We start from the raw sequence: 15400 nt of genomic DNA, 5'->3' as shown, positions 1-15400 counted from the left end.
CGCCGTACGCTGCGTGGAGCGCCAAAAACATCAACTGACGCGTGCGGCCACAGTATCAATATCAACTTTCGTGCATTTCGACGAAGTTCACGATGACGCGCCGATAGGCGTGGCTTTTCAAAGGATTACGGCTCGGCCACGACATTGAGCGATTTGCGACGGCGGCAGCGACAACCATAGGTGGGAACGAAGGGTCCGATCAGTGTGTCTGCAACCTATGGTTATCGCTGCTGCCATCGCAAGTCGAACTTATGTATGGCGGTCGGCGTCAGCGTCGAGCGTGCTGCGTGCACGGTTATAGCGCGCGTTTCCTGGCCCTCGGTTTGATTTTTTTTCATACTTTTTTGTGTATGTTCGGCACTCGCTTTGTCAGTAGGGTAATTATCTATTATTACTCTCTATGCAACGATGCGCTGAGCGTAAACTTGACAACCGTAGAGAGACAAATCGATACGAAGTAGGTATTGTGCGACAGTCGAATGAGGTACTACCTCTGTATCTGTATCTGTCGAATCAGGCGGCCTAGCCAAGGTGACGATCGCTATCGCTTCGCCATCGAATCGCTTTGCGTCTCTCTATCACTCTTCCATATTAGTGCGACAGTGACAGTTGCGTTTCGATCGCTACGGAGCGTAAGCGATTGGCACGTTGGCTACGCGGCCAGGTAGCCAAACATTTGTAAATGCAGCCTAAGATGGTTAAGCTGATTAAGATGCATGTTTAAATTGCACTAACAATACAGCAATAGCTATAACTACAAAAATGCACTATTATTATAATCATATTAATCATACATAGCACTGCTTGGATTATTTTAATAGCAGGGGAAGGTTATCACAGACAAACTGCTGCAAATGTAAATTACTCTCCATACATTTTGCAGTTGACTGTCTGTGACAAAATTAGTGAAATAAAAAATATAAACTAGCGTTCAAAGTACTATAAATTTATATCCTGAATTCAAAAGTGTAACAGAATAGAATACATGTAGAGATAGAGTACATCTGGATGCCTAAAGTTTAACTGTTGTAATAAATGCCCTGTTTTATTAGTTTTTTGTCTCGCCCACTGTTAGGCAAAGATCTCCCCTCTCCTTTTCTATAGCTCACTATAATATTTAAAAAAAAACCGGCCAAGTGCGAGTCGGACTCGCGCACGGAGTGTTCCGCACCATCAACAAAAAATACAACAAAACAAGGAAAATAACAAGCAAAAAAACCGTCACCCATCCAAGTACTGACCCCGCCCGACGTTGCTTAACTTCGGTCAAAAATCACGTTTGTTGTATGGGAGCCCCACTTAAATCTTTATTTTATTCTGTTTTTAGTATTTGTTGTTATAGCGGTAACAGAAATACATCATCTGTGAAAATTTCAACTGTCTAGCTATCACGGTTCGTGAGATACAGCCTGGTGACAGACGGACGGACGGACGGACAGCGGAGTCTTAGTTATAGGGTCCCGTTTTTACCCTTTGGGTACGGAACCCTAAAAATAAAAAATATCTGTACAAAAATGCTTACGGGCCCATTGATCAACATTAGGGTTTTCCATTATTTATTTCCATGCAGGTACTACAATCTCGATTTAATTATCACTTAAAACACGAAAAAACCGGCCAAGTGCGAGTCGGACTCGCGCACGGAGGGTTCCGCACCATCAACAAAAAACAAGCAAAAAAAACGGTCACCCATCCAAGTACTGATCCCGCCCGACGTTGCTTAACTTCGGTCAAAAATCACGTTTGTTGTATGGGAGCAGCGGGCTCAGCACGGTTCCATTTTTATCGACTATCACTATGCCCATCACTTTCGCACTTACATACTTGTTAGAACGTGACAGGCATGGTGATAAACGATAAAAATGCGACCGTGCTACTAGGGCAGGCATGTTGCGGATGTAGATTTTTTGACATCCGCGGATGCGGATGCGGATGCGGATATTTAAAGGCTCACATCCGCGGACGCGGATGCGGATGTCAAGATTAGGTACTTAGAAAACGTCAAATATTAAATTTTTAGTATTTTTTTATTTAAAAAAAAAACGAAACGTTTAGTATTTGAGCAAGAATATAGGTGCGTTATATTTAATAAACAGTAACTTGGCCGACTTTTCTGGATCTAGACGATTTCGTTATAGGTAATGACGAAATTACCCAGCACTTACGCCGCCGCTAAGACGTTCCTGTACCAACTTGTTCGACATCCGCATCCGCATAAGCTCCGCATCGATTTTATGCGGATGCAGATGCGGATGTCGAAAATAATGCGGAAGTTCCGCGGTTGCGGATGCGGATGTTCGCAACATCCCTGTATGGGAGCCCCACTTAAATCTTTATTTTATTCTGTTTTTAGTATTTGTTGTTATAGCGGCAACAGAAATACATCATCTGTGAAAATTTCAACTGTCTAGCTATCACGGTTCGTGAGATACAGCCTGGTGACAGACGGACGGACGGACGGACGAACGGACTGACGGACGGACGGACGGACGGACGGATGGACAGCGAAGTCTTAGTAATAGGGTCCCGTTTTTACCCTTTGGGTACGGAACCCTAAAAAGAACATGCATCTAATTTTGTTTCACTTCACACACATGCATAATGAGTGCCTGACTTAATGCTTGCCTATAGAGTCTATTGAATAATATCATGATAATTAGAAAATTATAAATATTAATACATATCAAACAAATGGAGTATATTGTATATGACACCGTAAGATTGTGAACCTGTTTGTTTACAATCTAGCATAGGTTAGGTTAGTATATAATCTCCCTACCGTCAGTTTATAATTTAACCAGCGAGATTATAAACTGACGAGTTTTACAATTTTACGGTAACATATACCTCAAATTGGAGTGTGACACATCCAGTTAGTGGTAAAAAGGAATGAAACTGTGTAAAATAATATTATACATAAGTACTTAATAATAGGTACTTATACATTTATTATTCTTATTCCTCGTGACCTGAGATAGCTGTACTTTAAACTTAATTAATTAGTACTTAGATAACAATGACTTTGAGGTATCTGTTAACTTTGAAAAAAGAAACGGGTGTTTATTTAATGTACAGTAATACAGTAAGCTACAAATACCCATAAAATCTAAAGTTTTATGGTTTATTAACCGTTTTCTTGGCTATTGTATATTAAAAATATGTTGTTTTTTTTTTCACTCTTTAATATGGGGCATTATTTGTGAAAAGGGACCTTATTGTCGATGGCGCTTACGCCGCACAGCGTCGCGCGGCATTGCATTTATATCGGAGCATCGTTAATAATGGCGTAAGCGCCATCGACAATAGGGTCCCTTTTCATAGATAACGTCACATATTATTGTGTTTTTAGGCAAAAAAGCTTTTTAGCCACATTTTTTTTTAATTTTCAAAGGGCTAAAACGAAGGCAGTCATTTAGTAATAATAGTAGCATAGATTTTTCAGCTGTCTGTGTTCAGTAAAGCTCATGCAACACTGAATAATAATTAGCAGTAATTAGTATTTGGTTTGTAGTTTTTGATGATTTAAGGCTTTTACTTCCAAAAGGCTATAACTCTAATGTACCAGTAAAGTTTCCAATAGGAAACCTTCCAAAATTGCGAAATTTCCACATGGCAATATCTGACTTATTTTTGTATGGGGGTTTTAATCAAAACTTTCCATTTACAATATGAAAGTTTTCTTTGTTATGTGATGAGTACTGAAATATTTGGGGCATTATCTATGAAAAGGGACCTTATTGTCGATGGCGCTTACGCCGCACAGCGTCGCGCGGCATTGTATTTATATCGGAGTATCGTTAATAATGGTGTAACCACCATCGACAATAAGGTCCCTTTTCATAGATAACGTCACAACTGTCAACTCTTCTAACTCTTTGGAAACTTTCGAAAACTTGCACATCTATAGCTGTGTAAGTGTGTGTGTGTGTTTATGAAAAATAAAACAAATCTTACCTGTTTATGTTTAATTTTAGGTGATGTCTGGTAGGCCAACTCTAGTTTAGGATTAATGGGTGCTTTCTTTGGTCTTGTGTTCTTAATGCCTAAAGACTTTCCGAAGGGCGCAAACCAGTACCTAAAACGAAAAATATACTTTTAAATAACTTGTAATAGCATGATACTGCCCCCTTAAGCCAATTAGCGGTATCTCAAATCAAAATTTATTGCAAACATATACTTTAAATTCTTTATCTTATAATTCCATTTTCAACTATTTTTGTTTTTGAGAGGCTTAAGGAGGCGAAATATGTATGTTTAAAACGTAAAAATGAGCGCGATCTCGCCAACAAACTGCAATCGCAGTTTGGCGAGGAATATAAATTGTTATAAACGGTTGTGTACTTTGTGATAAAATAAATTAAAAAAAAAGATAATAACAACAAAAGTATAACTTTATCAGTAACAATGTTACGTGTATGCTTAAGTAGCAATTATCAGTTAAGTTTAAATTAACAGTATATAGTTAACATTTAGCTAGTTAATTCATTTTCTAAGTAAAATAAGTAATAAAAATTACTAAGTTGATAAAGTATCTTCACAAATACTTGACCCCATAAATATTATCAGAAGTTAATCGAGATATGTTACATTTATCCATGCTATCATTGCCGGTAGCGACGTTATCAATACCTGTCGAATTAGAAATCTGATTAACTAACTTTTGCGCCTATGCCGCCTATCTAGAGTACTAAAGTATGCATAATTATTAGGAGCACTCACTTCTCTAGTATGTGCCGCAGAACTATTAGCACCACTGCTAAAGGCAGGGGATACAGAAGGTGCCTGTGATCGTTATAAACCACGGGTTTATCGGGCCCTGGGGCCAAATCCTCCCAGGTAGTATTTGGAGGCAACCACACATCTTCATCCCAAAATGTATCCACTAAATACCGCAACATTTTAACACTTTGTTTATCACCACTGTTTACTGTTACGAACAAGTCCTGTTATATGCTAATAACAATTAAATCACGTCATAAACACGCCTTAGAGAAAAATCAACCGCACACGACCGTCCGTCAGCCGACATGACACAAAAGTGTGGTGTTGCCAGATTTCAATCAATCAGATTGTTAAAGCGGGACATTCACGTGATGAGAATTAATGAAAATGCAAAATTGATGCGAAATCACTAAATACGGTTCTTTAAATATTTTAAAGGAATTAAGGAATCAAAACTTGATCTATAAAAAAGTCTTTAATACATGTATCTTATTCAATCAGCTAGGCATCTACATATTTTAAATCAAATCTTGGTACATAAATATAGTGTGTCAAAGGACCGTCTCCTTTCAAACAGACAGAGATAATCATACTATCTTTGTCGTCTTACACTAGTAGTAGCACCCAAAAGAAAAGGATGAGTATAGTTTTTTTTGTTCCTATTTACTGACAAATTGGTTTGACCATCTATAATTCCCCAATTTATTGGTACAACATTAACCCTTTGAGCGCCGTTGGCATGTATACAAGACAACGATAGAACGGTACACTGGCGCCGCTGTCTTGTATACAAGACACAAATTCAACCGCTCGGTAAATGTGAAAAAAAAAATCAATTGTAATTTTTTTACACTCTTTTTAATGTTTTAGGTCTTTGTTTAAAAAAATGCATTTAAAGCAGCTATTATATGTAAATCCATTCTTTTATAATAAGGCTATCAAAAAATTTGCTCCAGTTTTCAACGTTTTTCATGTTCCTCGTCGCCGTTGTCTTGTATACAAGACAGCTAGGGATGGGAATGTTAACTCGATATGAGAATATTCAAAATAAATATCAAATCGCAAATCTCGTTTTATTTAAGCATTTGAACACTTGTTAAATGCCAATTGGTGGTAACTAATAACTAGATTACGTAAAACAAGAGAGAGGCATAACTATAGCTGAAGTTCAGGGAGCTTCTTCAGCTGTAGATAGTAGAGTCAGACAAGTAAATCTGTCCTTGTGGTCTAATTGCAGAACAAATGATTAATTTTGACATGATAGTGTAGTGGGGAGTGATACCCCTGCAGTGAGTCATTTTAAATTAAAGATGATTACAATTTTCACATGCATATTTTTAGTCACGCACACGTGTTCAAGTGTATAAAAATACCACACTGTTTTAAATGACACGTAGGAACAAAGGACGCGCCGCGCGGCGAGCGTTTATTATGTGACGGTTTATAACCCTTAAAATTTTCTTTGTTCACTCGAACCGAAAAACACAGGAACCAAACCGAAAAAGGACAGCTGATTATTTTTTGATAAGAAGTTAGGATGGAAAGTAAAAAAACTCCGAATTGTTCGTCGATAAGGAGTTAGGATATAAAGTAAAGCTACGTATGCTACTATTAAATTGTTTTTCAAACTATTACATTAATAAATGACTGAATAAATATTCTTGTTCTTCACTCATTGACAATTCAACCCACGTGTAATTTTCCCCAATGCAGTTCCGGTACATTTATATTATCGACATACTATGCGCGGCTCTAACGTTACGCTTATGAAGTTTACGTACCGACGAGCGCTTACGCCGTTGACCTAGAGACTATTATTACTTAATCCGCGCGGAAACAGTCCTTGTCGGTCTGCACTGCGGCCAGTCCATGCGCGCCGTTGGCATGTATAAAAGACTTCTCGTACAGCCTAGTGCAGTGATATTACGTCATGAATCGATATTGTTTAGTGGTTGTTTTTAATGATAAAGACCTTTATTTTTAACATTGTCGTGTGTAAAAAATATGTAAATTTTTGGCATTTTCGAAATAAATTAAAGTTGGGTAAGAACAAAGCCAAATTGAGAAGATTTTTACCATAAATTGTAAATATCGATATCACTATTTGCAATCCCTAAACTTTTTATTAGTTGTTTACTTAAAATTTACTCTGGCGTGTGAGTGAGCGTCTTTGCTCTCATATATATATTATACTACTCTTTGGTCTTTGCGGACTAGGCAAGGACTAGGTCCGGCGGCCAAAAGGTTAAAATTACCTGCAACACAACACTAGCTTACTTGTCATTGTCATGCGTGTCAGAATTAAAATAACCTAAAAATATTGATAACAAACGTTCCTTCGATAAAAATTATAAAATATATTACGAATTGATTGTAATAAAGTTAATTCAACCTAATAACCTCAGAGAGAAAGCGCCCTGTTAGGTTTACCTTATGTGCTAGAAGCATGGTGAAGACTGATAATGTTATTCTGCCCGACGTGTGCTAACATTCTTATGGTGGAAGAGGCACCGGAGACGGGCCTCAGGTACGGGTGCAACTCGTGTCCATATGTCTACAGCGTCAGGAAGAAGGTTTCGTCACGGACGTTCCCTAAACTCAAGGTAAGTCCATTAAATTACAGAATACTGTAGATGATTGACGTGATGCAATGATGCAATCGGTTGTCACTGTATGAAAGTAGATTATTAGTAGTAGTATTCTAATTACAAATTTAAAACATTGAGGTACTTTTGCCATTGAGTAAAAACAAATAAATATCACGTTTCAGGAGCTGGATTATATTATGGGCGGCGCCGCTGCCTGGGAGAATGTAGATTCAACAGATGCTGTATGTCCAAAGTGTAGCCACGGAAAGGCATACTTCATGCAACTTCAGACCCGATCTGCCGATGAACCTATGACCACATTCTACCGCTGCTGTAACCACAAGTGTGCTCACAACTGGCGTGATTAGATAAAAAAAACAATTGTGTGACAAAGTTTGAGCATGAATTTAATGAAAAGACTTAATATATTTAGTAGTTTGTTAATAAGTAGAAGTGCTTCACCAAAAATGAAGATTGAAAAAATGGCTCCTGTCATTCCCATCTCACTAGAAACCTCCAGCTCAAAAGCTGCAGAGTACCTTGCCACGGGCCAAGTAATAGCTGTTCCTACAGACACCATCTACGGTTTAGCTTGCAGTGCTAACTGTCCAGAAGCTATAAAGAAACTCTATAGTATTAAAGGCAGAGATTCTGCCAAACCAGTAGCAATTTGTGTGACATACATTGATAATGTACGTAAATGGGGCAATGCAGAACATCTAAGCAATGATTTACTGAACAGTTTACTACCTGGCCCTGTGACAGTAGTGTTAGAAAAGACTAAAGAGTTAAATAATCCATATCTCAACCCAAAAACTACGAAAATTGGTATTAGGATACCTGATCACAGCTTCATCAATAAAGTTACTGAGAAGTTTGATATGCCCATAGCACTGACTAGTGCTAACTTTAGTAATGAGCCTTCTACACTGTCAGTAAAGGAGTTTCAACACTTGTACTGTCATTTGGGGGCAGTTTTTGATGGAGGAGTGCTAAGTCAGGGCTTAGACCAAAACAGGACAGGTTCCACTGTAGTAGACCTGTCTAAAACTGGATGTTATAGTATTATAAGAAGGGGGACATCATATGAACATGTTGTAAAAGTTTTAGAAGAGAATGGTTTAACCACTTGTTAATTTTGTTTCAAACATCATCAGTGTCAAAAGTTTCCATCCCTGAGATTGGAGCAGTCAATTCTATCCCATTAACACATTCATTGCCACCCAGCCAAACAAGACATCCGCGCCAGGCCACAAAAATTTCGTCATATAAAGCTGTAGTAGGGATATTTAAATGTTTCCTTTCCTGTATGCTAAATATATTTATCTTTGACACTAAGTTATAATAGGTACTATTTGGTAATTGTTTATTTAAATAAAGCAAAACAGGTATTTCAATTTTTTTATTCAACCATTATAATTACTATACAGTTAACTTTCTTGAAACTTGTACCATTAATTTCATTGATTTATTACATTACAGTTAATTATACAATTTTTTATCTTAGCCTCTTTTCAGAAACTATTTTCGTATTTTGATGGAAAGTATGGTTTTAGGCAGTATTTAGTTGCAATGTAATTTAAATAAGTTAATTTGATTGTAGGTAGAATAACAGAATAGAGTTCCTTCAGTTCAACAATAAAAACAATTGAGCTAGGTCACCTTTTCAAACCTGTTTACAAAGACTAGTTTGACATTGAAGTTGTAACAAAACAAAATTATCTAAAATATAATAAGAAACTTATCATTCATGATAGTAAGCAAAACAGAAACAAATAGACTAGTTAAGAGATCTAAAAGCAAGATCTATTAATTTGGCAGTACGTTAAATATGGTTACTTGGTCATTGGCTAAACATTAATGATGCATCAGGGTTCATCAAAGTCAAAAACTACACTTTTTTTCAGATTTGGGATTTTTTATGTTATTTCTACAACAAGGTCTTTCAATCCTAGTGTCTAAAAATTTTCGCAATTTTTTTTTCCTTTAACTCCATTATCATCATATAAAGTAAAAAAAATGGTAACGGAATCAAGGAAAATACATCTTGGGACCCCTTTTTTATCGTATCAAGATTGAAAGAGCTTATGATTCTTAAATAACATAAAAAAACTACAAAAAAGTGTAGCATACAACTAAGTAGAATAGCCCAGAAACATAAACATTTACGGTGTTATTAATAAACGTCTGCTAAGTAAATCAGCTGATGATCGTTGTTTGTCCCTCTCTATGGCATAACGACAGATAGGGTCATCAACTGATTAAGTTAGCAGCCATTTATTAATAACACCATTAGCAAATGCAGACAAGTAAAACATTACAACTAATGGCTTGGAACTTATGTCTATAATACAGCAACAAATTTCCACTAATTTAAGTAACTGAAGGTAGATTTCACAATCATTTTCACCCTATCACCTATTTTATACAGGCTAAAATTTCCACTATAGAACCACTATAAACATCAAGTTGTAATAAAACATTCAGCAGTTACTTGTAAACCTTGACGTAACTTTTGTGGTCCTAACATAACAATAACCACTACACAGGAGTGCTGATTGGTCTTCTGTGTGCCGGCAATTTAGCTTCGAGTTGCTGCCATCGATCGGGAGGCCATACTATGGCCACAGCCTTAGCGTTCAACAGACCTAATGACACGGGACCAAAGGTGTTGCTGTCTAACGTGTGGCCTGTATGGTCGCCTTCCACCCAGCAGTGGCCTTCGGGAACCTTCACGTACTGGCTTTTGTAGCCTAGCGTACTCACTACGTCGCCCTGGAGCGCTACGACGCGCTTGATAATCTTCTGGTTAGGATCTTTCGGCGACACCAGCGATACAACGTCACCTCGCTTCACACTGAAGTCTCTGATCGCCCATCGCGATAAAAACACGTAGTCCATGTTCTTCGCTTCTGGATTGAGCACTGGCTGCATAGATATACCCTCGACCCGCGCCACATACCCCACGGTGTCCAGCAGGGTTAGGCCGACGGGGAGGCCAATTAGAATCGACTTAAACATACTCTTTAGAAACATGAGCGTGGTTAAGCGACTCTTTGAGGCAGCAAATCGAGCCCGGCATAGTCACGCGATAACGTTTTCACTAGAACATACTGATTTTATTAAATATTTAAACAAAATTTGTTTGCGGCACTGACATTTTTGATTTGAGCTTTTTGTTGAAGTTATACAACTTGTCAAAAAATTGTCAACGATTACGTTTGAGACCATTGCTCTTAAAATTTGCGCGTTTTAAATTATATTTCAAACATAATTACAGAGACGTTATTCAAAGTTATAAGCTAGTGCATGTTTGTTTTTGATGACAATCTGCAACGTGGATTTGAAACCGGTTTTGGTTTAACGTGTCACGTCACTACAATGAAATGAATGAATGACCATAGAGTCTCGGTCTTCACATATACTTAAAAAAAAAGTGTTGATGCTTTCTATAGTAAATTACAACCAAACAGAAATTTTAGACATCTTATTTGCGTGTAGTGAGTTTAATATCACATAAATGACGACAAAAGACCTCAAGATTTTAACAATCGGAACCTGGATAGCATAAAATAAATAATCGTGTACAGATGGAAGCGTTCCGTCCTCGAGAAAAACTTACAATCTGCATAATCAGCTGTCAGTGAGATAGATCATCTGTCCCTGTAAATATTAAAGCTAAAACAATCATAACACGTTTCAGTTAAACGAGTGTAAATAATGAGGTAAACGGCCCTGCTAAGATGTGACTTCGATCGCCTGGTGGATCGCCGCGACCTGAGAACAGAAATGGGATAATAACCTAAGAGCCTCGGCCGAGCCATGGCTGGTCTCCCGTGAGGTCACGCGTCCGTTCGACGGCAGCCAGCACGCGCATCATGTCCGGTGACTTCCCGTTCCCGGCGAAGATCGTGAGTCCCGTGAAGTGCAACGAGAAGCCATGGGACCTCTGGGTCAGCGAGATCGGGCACTCGTCGCCGCGGCGCGACGAGCCCGCGGCGGACGGCAAGGCGGCGCCCGCGCGGCCGCAGCACCCCTACAAGCCCGGCGCGCCGCGCTACCGCCGCGCCGGCCTGCACCGCCTGCGCCACGACTCCATGAGCCTCCACGGCCTCTTCCCGCAAATGGACAATCTCAACGCGGCCATCTGCCACATGTGCGGAGTGGTAGTGAAGTGCAGTGCGGCTTACAGACACTTACTCGAGTCCCACACGGGCTCCGAACCCATACTCCCACCTCCACCTCCCGCACCCACAGTCAAGCTCAAAAGTGGTCACAGTCGGAGTCGACATAAAAAAGAACTGCCTCCACCCCCTCCCCCTGTAGACATCCTGCCTGTCCCCATGGAGACATCACCTCTTTACACGGCTACAACTCCTCTTTCAAGGATAGTGATACCGCAGCCTGATTTGCAATACTTAGAAGAGCCGGGGACTTCATCAGCCGTCAGCGGAGAAGTCCAAGTATGTGTGGAGACAGGGGAGCTGCCGGTGGTTAGTATACAAGATACAGAGGACCTGCCTCTCGGTGAGAACATCACTGATGATATAGTGGATATTATGAACTCTGAAGGCATACAGAGCGCGGACGACATCACAAATGCAGCAGACTGGAAGAATATAATTAGAGATATAGGGAAGATGCAAGATCTCAACTTTCCCCAAACCACCGATACGGTACAAACGGACCTGTTCGCGCCCGTGGACGGGTCCCTCGCTTACCACACCATGACTGACACAGACTTATCTAGTTTACAATTTGCACCGAACACCTCACCCATGCTGGCGTCCGTGATAGACACGGGCGTGCTCAACGCTCAAGCTTTAAAACCGGCGCCAGCCACGCCGACCAGCAAAGCGCGGCCGAAGGCGAAATCCAAGTTTAATCTCCGAGAGTATGACCCTAACAAGCACTGTGGAGTTGTCACCGCTGACAACCCTAAGCCGTGCACGCGGTCGCTAACTTGTAAAGCGCACGCTCTGTCCCTACGGCGGACAGTTGAAGGTAGAATTAAACCATTCGATACGTTATTGGCTGAGCATCGAGCAGCGAGGGACGCGGGGCAGCAGGCGAACGCGGCGGCGGCGGCGGCGGCAGCAGCAGCGGCAGCGGCGGCCGCCGCGCCCGCGCCGCCCGCTCCCCTCCTTACGCCTTTACTCGTCAACGCTTCGTTGGATCTCAGCGCGTTCAACGGCCTCACGCCCGAGCAACAAGTCAACGACATCTACGCGAGTCTCGTCAGCTTGGAAGAGTCGCACGGTGTCTTGCCGGATACGTCCGCCATCGCGCCGCTGCTGAGCCAAGCCCTGCCGCTGCCGACCGAGCCGTTCTTGTTACCCGATGATGCGGAGGTCCCGCTCGAGGTGCCCGCGGAGTCGCCGGCACCGCCCTTAGTACCTAAGATTGAGAGGGTGGAACGTCTGGATAGACCAGACGAGGGCCCGCCCCCGCTGGTGCCGGGAGACGTGTGCTGGTACTCGACGTGTCCGCGGCCGCTGGCGCTGTGCACGTTCAACGCCTCACACGCCGGTGGCGCCATCACCTTAGGCAAGAAATTCGCGACGGTCCGGAGTAACATAAAGTCTTCGCTCTCTCGTTCTCAGTGCAAAACCGGCGCGACGAACAATTATTATTACAATCAGAACGCTCTGTCGTTGTCGAAAACTGTACATATGAATAATGCTAGTAAAACTAATAAGCCTGAACTGCGAAAGCTGATAGTGACGTGTAGTGGAGGTGGAAAAGTGCAGCAGACTCTTAGTGAGCTTTTCGGGGGGGACGTTAGACACGTGAACGGGCACGTGGGGCACAGCACGCAGGGGCACAAGCGTGCCCCGCCGCTGAAGCACGGGAAGCGTGCCCCCGCCCTGGACCTGGGCTTCGGCCTCGACCCTCTCCTCGACGAGAAGTGCTGAGCACCTATAAGCAATCACCGGTTGTGTAGTCACATATGTGTATTTATTTTCTGTACGATCACGATGTAAAATAATTAACACGAATACCCCGCAGATAATGATTATGATAATGTTAAATCTCATTTGGTTTCAAGAAACGAACTAATGTTTTTATTATTTTGTATATTATTTATAAGATTTTTTAAATCGTTTCCGACGTCGTCGGCATGTGTCAATGAGAATTAAAAATAGATTATACAGAATGGTTGTATTTTTTCGAAATGACATATTACTCATTGTTGATACTGAATTGAATACTGATAAATGGCCTAGGATTAATAATGGTTAATGTGATGAAAATTTCCATGTAAAAATATAAATACTATTGAATAAGTATATCCGTAATAGTAAATCACCTCCTTTTGAAATAAAGGAATACCTCAGTTCTACTTCTCTTTGTTTTACTTATTTCAGTTAATTCACTGTCACCTTGAACTAAACCTAAACCACAGAATAAATAATAGTACTAAGTACAGAAGACTCACTCTCTAACAAAACGCGTCTGTTACGATCAGCACAGATATGGCCGCTAGGTGGCGACAGCGCCACGCGCGGCTTATGGCTTTCCCCAAGATTGGGGCCGAACGGATGTACTTTTAGCTACCTGTAGCAAAGCGACGAAATCGCGGAGTGAGACACGCCTGCCTAAACTAAATTTACCTATTACAATACTAGTGGCTTTGTGGGCTGTAGACCTCGCGAACCCCCATGGCTCCGCAGTTTTTAGAATTTTCCAAAAACTATCGACAAAAAATCTTTATGAATATCGAACCTTCTCACAAAATTTCAGGACAACCGTTTGAGAAATGCGACCTCTAGACAAGAACATCCGGACATGAAACAATTTTAGCCCAAGCTAAAACGGAGACCTTCGTTCGGTCAACTTTTACATACATTATTAAAATTCTAATATGCCAAAACTTAGCAGTTTCCTTGATGATTAAGAAAGATAAATATCTCATTCACCAGAGCGTAGCAAATTTACTCAGTTTCGTATACGAATATTGCCCATACCCAGTTCTGGTTTTTACGGCAGTTACTTAGTAACTGTTGCAAGGTAATTACCTCGTGGGAAAGTATCGAAGTTTATTTCGAACGGAATGAAACAATGACTCCGGTTCGAAGGAACATTCATAACCATTCATTTACCTTTAATAAGACAAAGATTCATTGACTATAATGACATGTAAAGTTTACGATAAGTTTATAATATTTATATATATAGGTAGGGCACGATTTTATCGAATACATCTCTTACAATCAATAACTTTGCTTTAAACCCACGTGGTTAGATTTTCGGCACAGATATCGGGCTTAGCTTTACGACCGCGTTTTAATTTCATGTGAGATGTCCAGCCCAGCTCCAGTAACACAAATTTTATTCGCTTCATTCCCATTGTGTTAAAGGTACGAGTATGTTCAACCATTACAAAGATCTTTAAGCTTTTCCTAAACATTAGCGCCGGAGCGTTCATAGAACTCGATTACCACCAGCTTACCTAATTTCAAGGTACTTTTCTACGACCAGATAGGTACCTAAAAATGTATTGCACTCATCATCATATCAGCCCTTTATCGCTCACTGCTGAGCATAGGCCTCTCACCTAGTACGCCACTTGTCCCGGTCCTGCCGGCCTAGCCAAGGTTACAATCGCTATCGCTTCGACAACGAAACGCTTTGTGTCTCTCTATCACTCTTCCATATTAGTGCGACAGTGACAGTTGCGTTTCGATCGCTACGAAGCGTAAGCGATTGGCGTCTTGGCTACGCGGCCTGATCTAATCTCATCCAGAAGTGACCCGTAATCTTCCGGATGTCGTCCACCCAACGAGCCAACGGACGCCAGGCGCTTCTGTCATCCGAAAACCGCCACCATTCTGTTAACATTTTAGTCCACCTGCCATCACTCTGCCTAGCAACATGTCCCGCCCAACTCCATTTTAATTTTAATTTTTAACAAGCAGAAACGTCTGCGAACGATGCTATTAAGCTTAGAATAAATTTAAAAGTGGAAAAATTACTGTCTTGGGTGATCCAGAGGCCGTGAGTTCAAGTCTCACCCAAGACAGTAATTTTTCCACTTTAAAAAAAATCAACTCCATTTTAGTTTGGTAATGACGCAACGGTATTTACGT

The 15400-nt window shown here is 40.7% G+C and overlaps 5 protein-coding genes across 8 annotated transcripts in view; 3 read left to right on the top strand and 2 right to left on the bottom strand.

The window, feature by feature from the left end:
- The window catches only part of LOC134657243 (ceramide synthase 6-like), a 33772-nt gene extending 28725 nt beyond the window's left edge, over positions 1 to 5047 (bottom strand). For all 4 annotated transcript variants that reach the window (XM_063512814.1, XM_063512817.1, XM_063512816.1 and 1 more), the window contains exons 1-2: positions 4720 to 5047; positions 3955 to 4075 (exon numbers count right to left, since the gene is read on the bottom strand). In XM_063512814.1, the coding sequence (XP_063368884.1) occupies positions 3955 to 4075; positions 4720 to 4898 (300 nt within the window). In that variant the 5' untranslated portion in view covers positions 4899 to 5047. The remainder of the gene's footprint in view (positions 1 to 3954; positions 4076 to 4719) is intronic.
- A 1999-nt stretch (positions 5048 to 7046) lies between these two features.
- LOC134657207 (DNA-directed RNA polymerase III subunit RPC10) lies at positions 7047 to 7678 on the top strand. Its single transcript, XM_063512762.1, has 2 exons — positions 7047 to 7325; positions 7493 to 7678. The coding sequence occupies exons 1-2, from the start codon at positions 7185 to 7187 to the stop codon at positions 7676 to 7678; spliced, it is 327 nt and encodes a 108-aa protein (XP_063368832.1). The 5' UTR covers positions 7047 to 7184.
- A 33-nt stretch (positions 7679 to 7711) lies between these two features.
- Positions 7712 to 8458, top strand: LOC134657205 (threonylcarbamoyl-AMP synthase). The gene has a single exon (XM_063512761.1). It carries the CDS (start codon positions 7712 to 7714, stop codon positions 8444 to 8446), a length of 735 nt encoding a protein of 244 aa, XP_063368831.1. The 3' UTR covers positions 8447 to 8458.
- A 1143-nt stretch (positions 8459 to 9601) lies between these two features.
- Positions 9602 to 10481, bottom strand: LOC134657044 (mitochondrial inner membrane protease subunit 2). The gene has a single exon (XM_063512597.1). It carries the CDS (start codon positions 10344 to 10346, stop codon positions 9852 to 9854), a length of 495 nt encoding a protein of 164 aa, XP_063368667.1. The 5' UTR covers positions 10347 to 10481; the 3' UTR covers positions 9602 to 9851.
- Positions 10482 to 10704: 223 nt separating this feature from the next.
- Positions 10705 to 13653, top strand: LOC134656797 (ataxin-7-like protein 1). Its single transcript, XM_063512320.1, has one exon. It carries the CDS (start codon positions 11189 to 11191, stop codon positions 13223 to 13225), a length of 2037 nt encoding a protein of 678 aa, XP_063368390.1. The 5' UTR covers positions 10705 to 11188; the 3' UTR covers positions 13226 to 13653.
- Positions 13654 to 15400: the final 1747 nt, after the last annotated feature.

This window comes from Cydia amplana, chromosome 19 (assembly GCF_948474715.1).
Source record: "Cydia amplana chromosome 19, ilCydAmpl1.1, whole genome shotgun sequence".
Classification (NCBI taxonomy): domain Eukaryota; kingdom Metazoa; phylum Arthropoda; class Insecta; order Lepidoptera; family Tortricidae; genus Cydia; species Cydia amplana.
Note: the sequence above shows the minus strand (reverse complement) of the source record. Positions and strands in the feature narration are given on the sequence as shown.

What these genes read in the sequence shown, in the direction of transcription:
- LOC134657044 (XM_063512597.1), bottom strand. Translation starts at nt 10,346, where the DNA reads ATGTTTCTAAAGAGTATGTTTAAGTCGATTCTAATTGGCCTCCCCGTC.
- LOC134657205 (XM_063512761.1), top strand. Translation starts at nt 7,712, where the DNA reads ATGAATTTAATGAAAAGACTTAATATATTTAGTAGTTTGTTAATAAGT.
- LOC134657207 (XM_063512762.1), top strand. Translation starts at nt 7,185, where the DNA reads ATGTTATTCTGCCCGACGTGTGCTAACATTCTTATGGTGGAAGAGGCA. An exon ending in GGACGTTCCCTAAACTCAAG is followed by an intron (nt 7,326 to 7,492) that starts GTAAGTCCATTA and finishes ATCACGTTTCAG; the next exon opens with GAGCTGGATTATATTATGGG.
- LOC134656797 (XM_063512320.1), top strand. Translation starts at nt 11,189, where the DNA reads ATGTCCGGTGACTTCCCGTTCCCGGCGAAGATCGTGAGTCCCGTGAAG.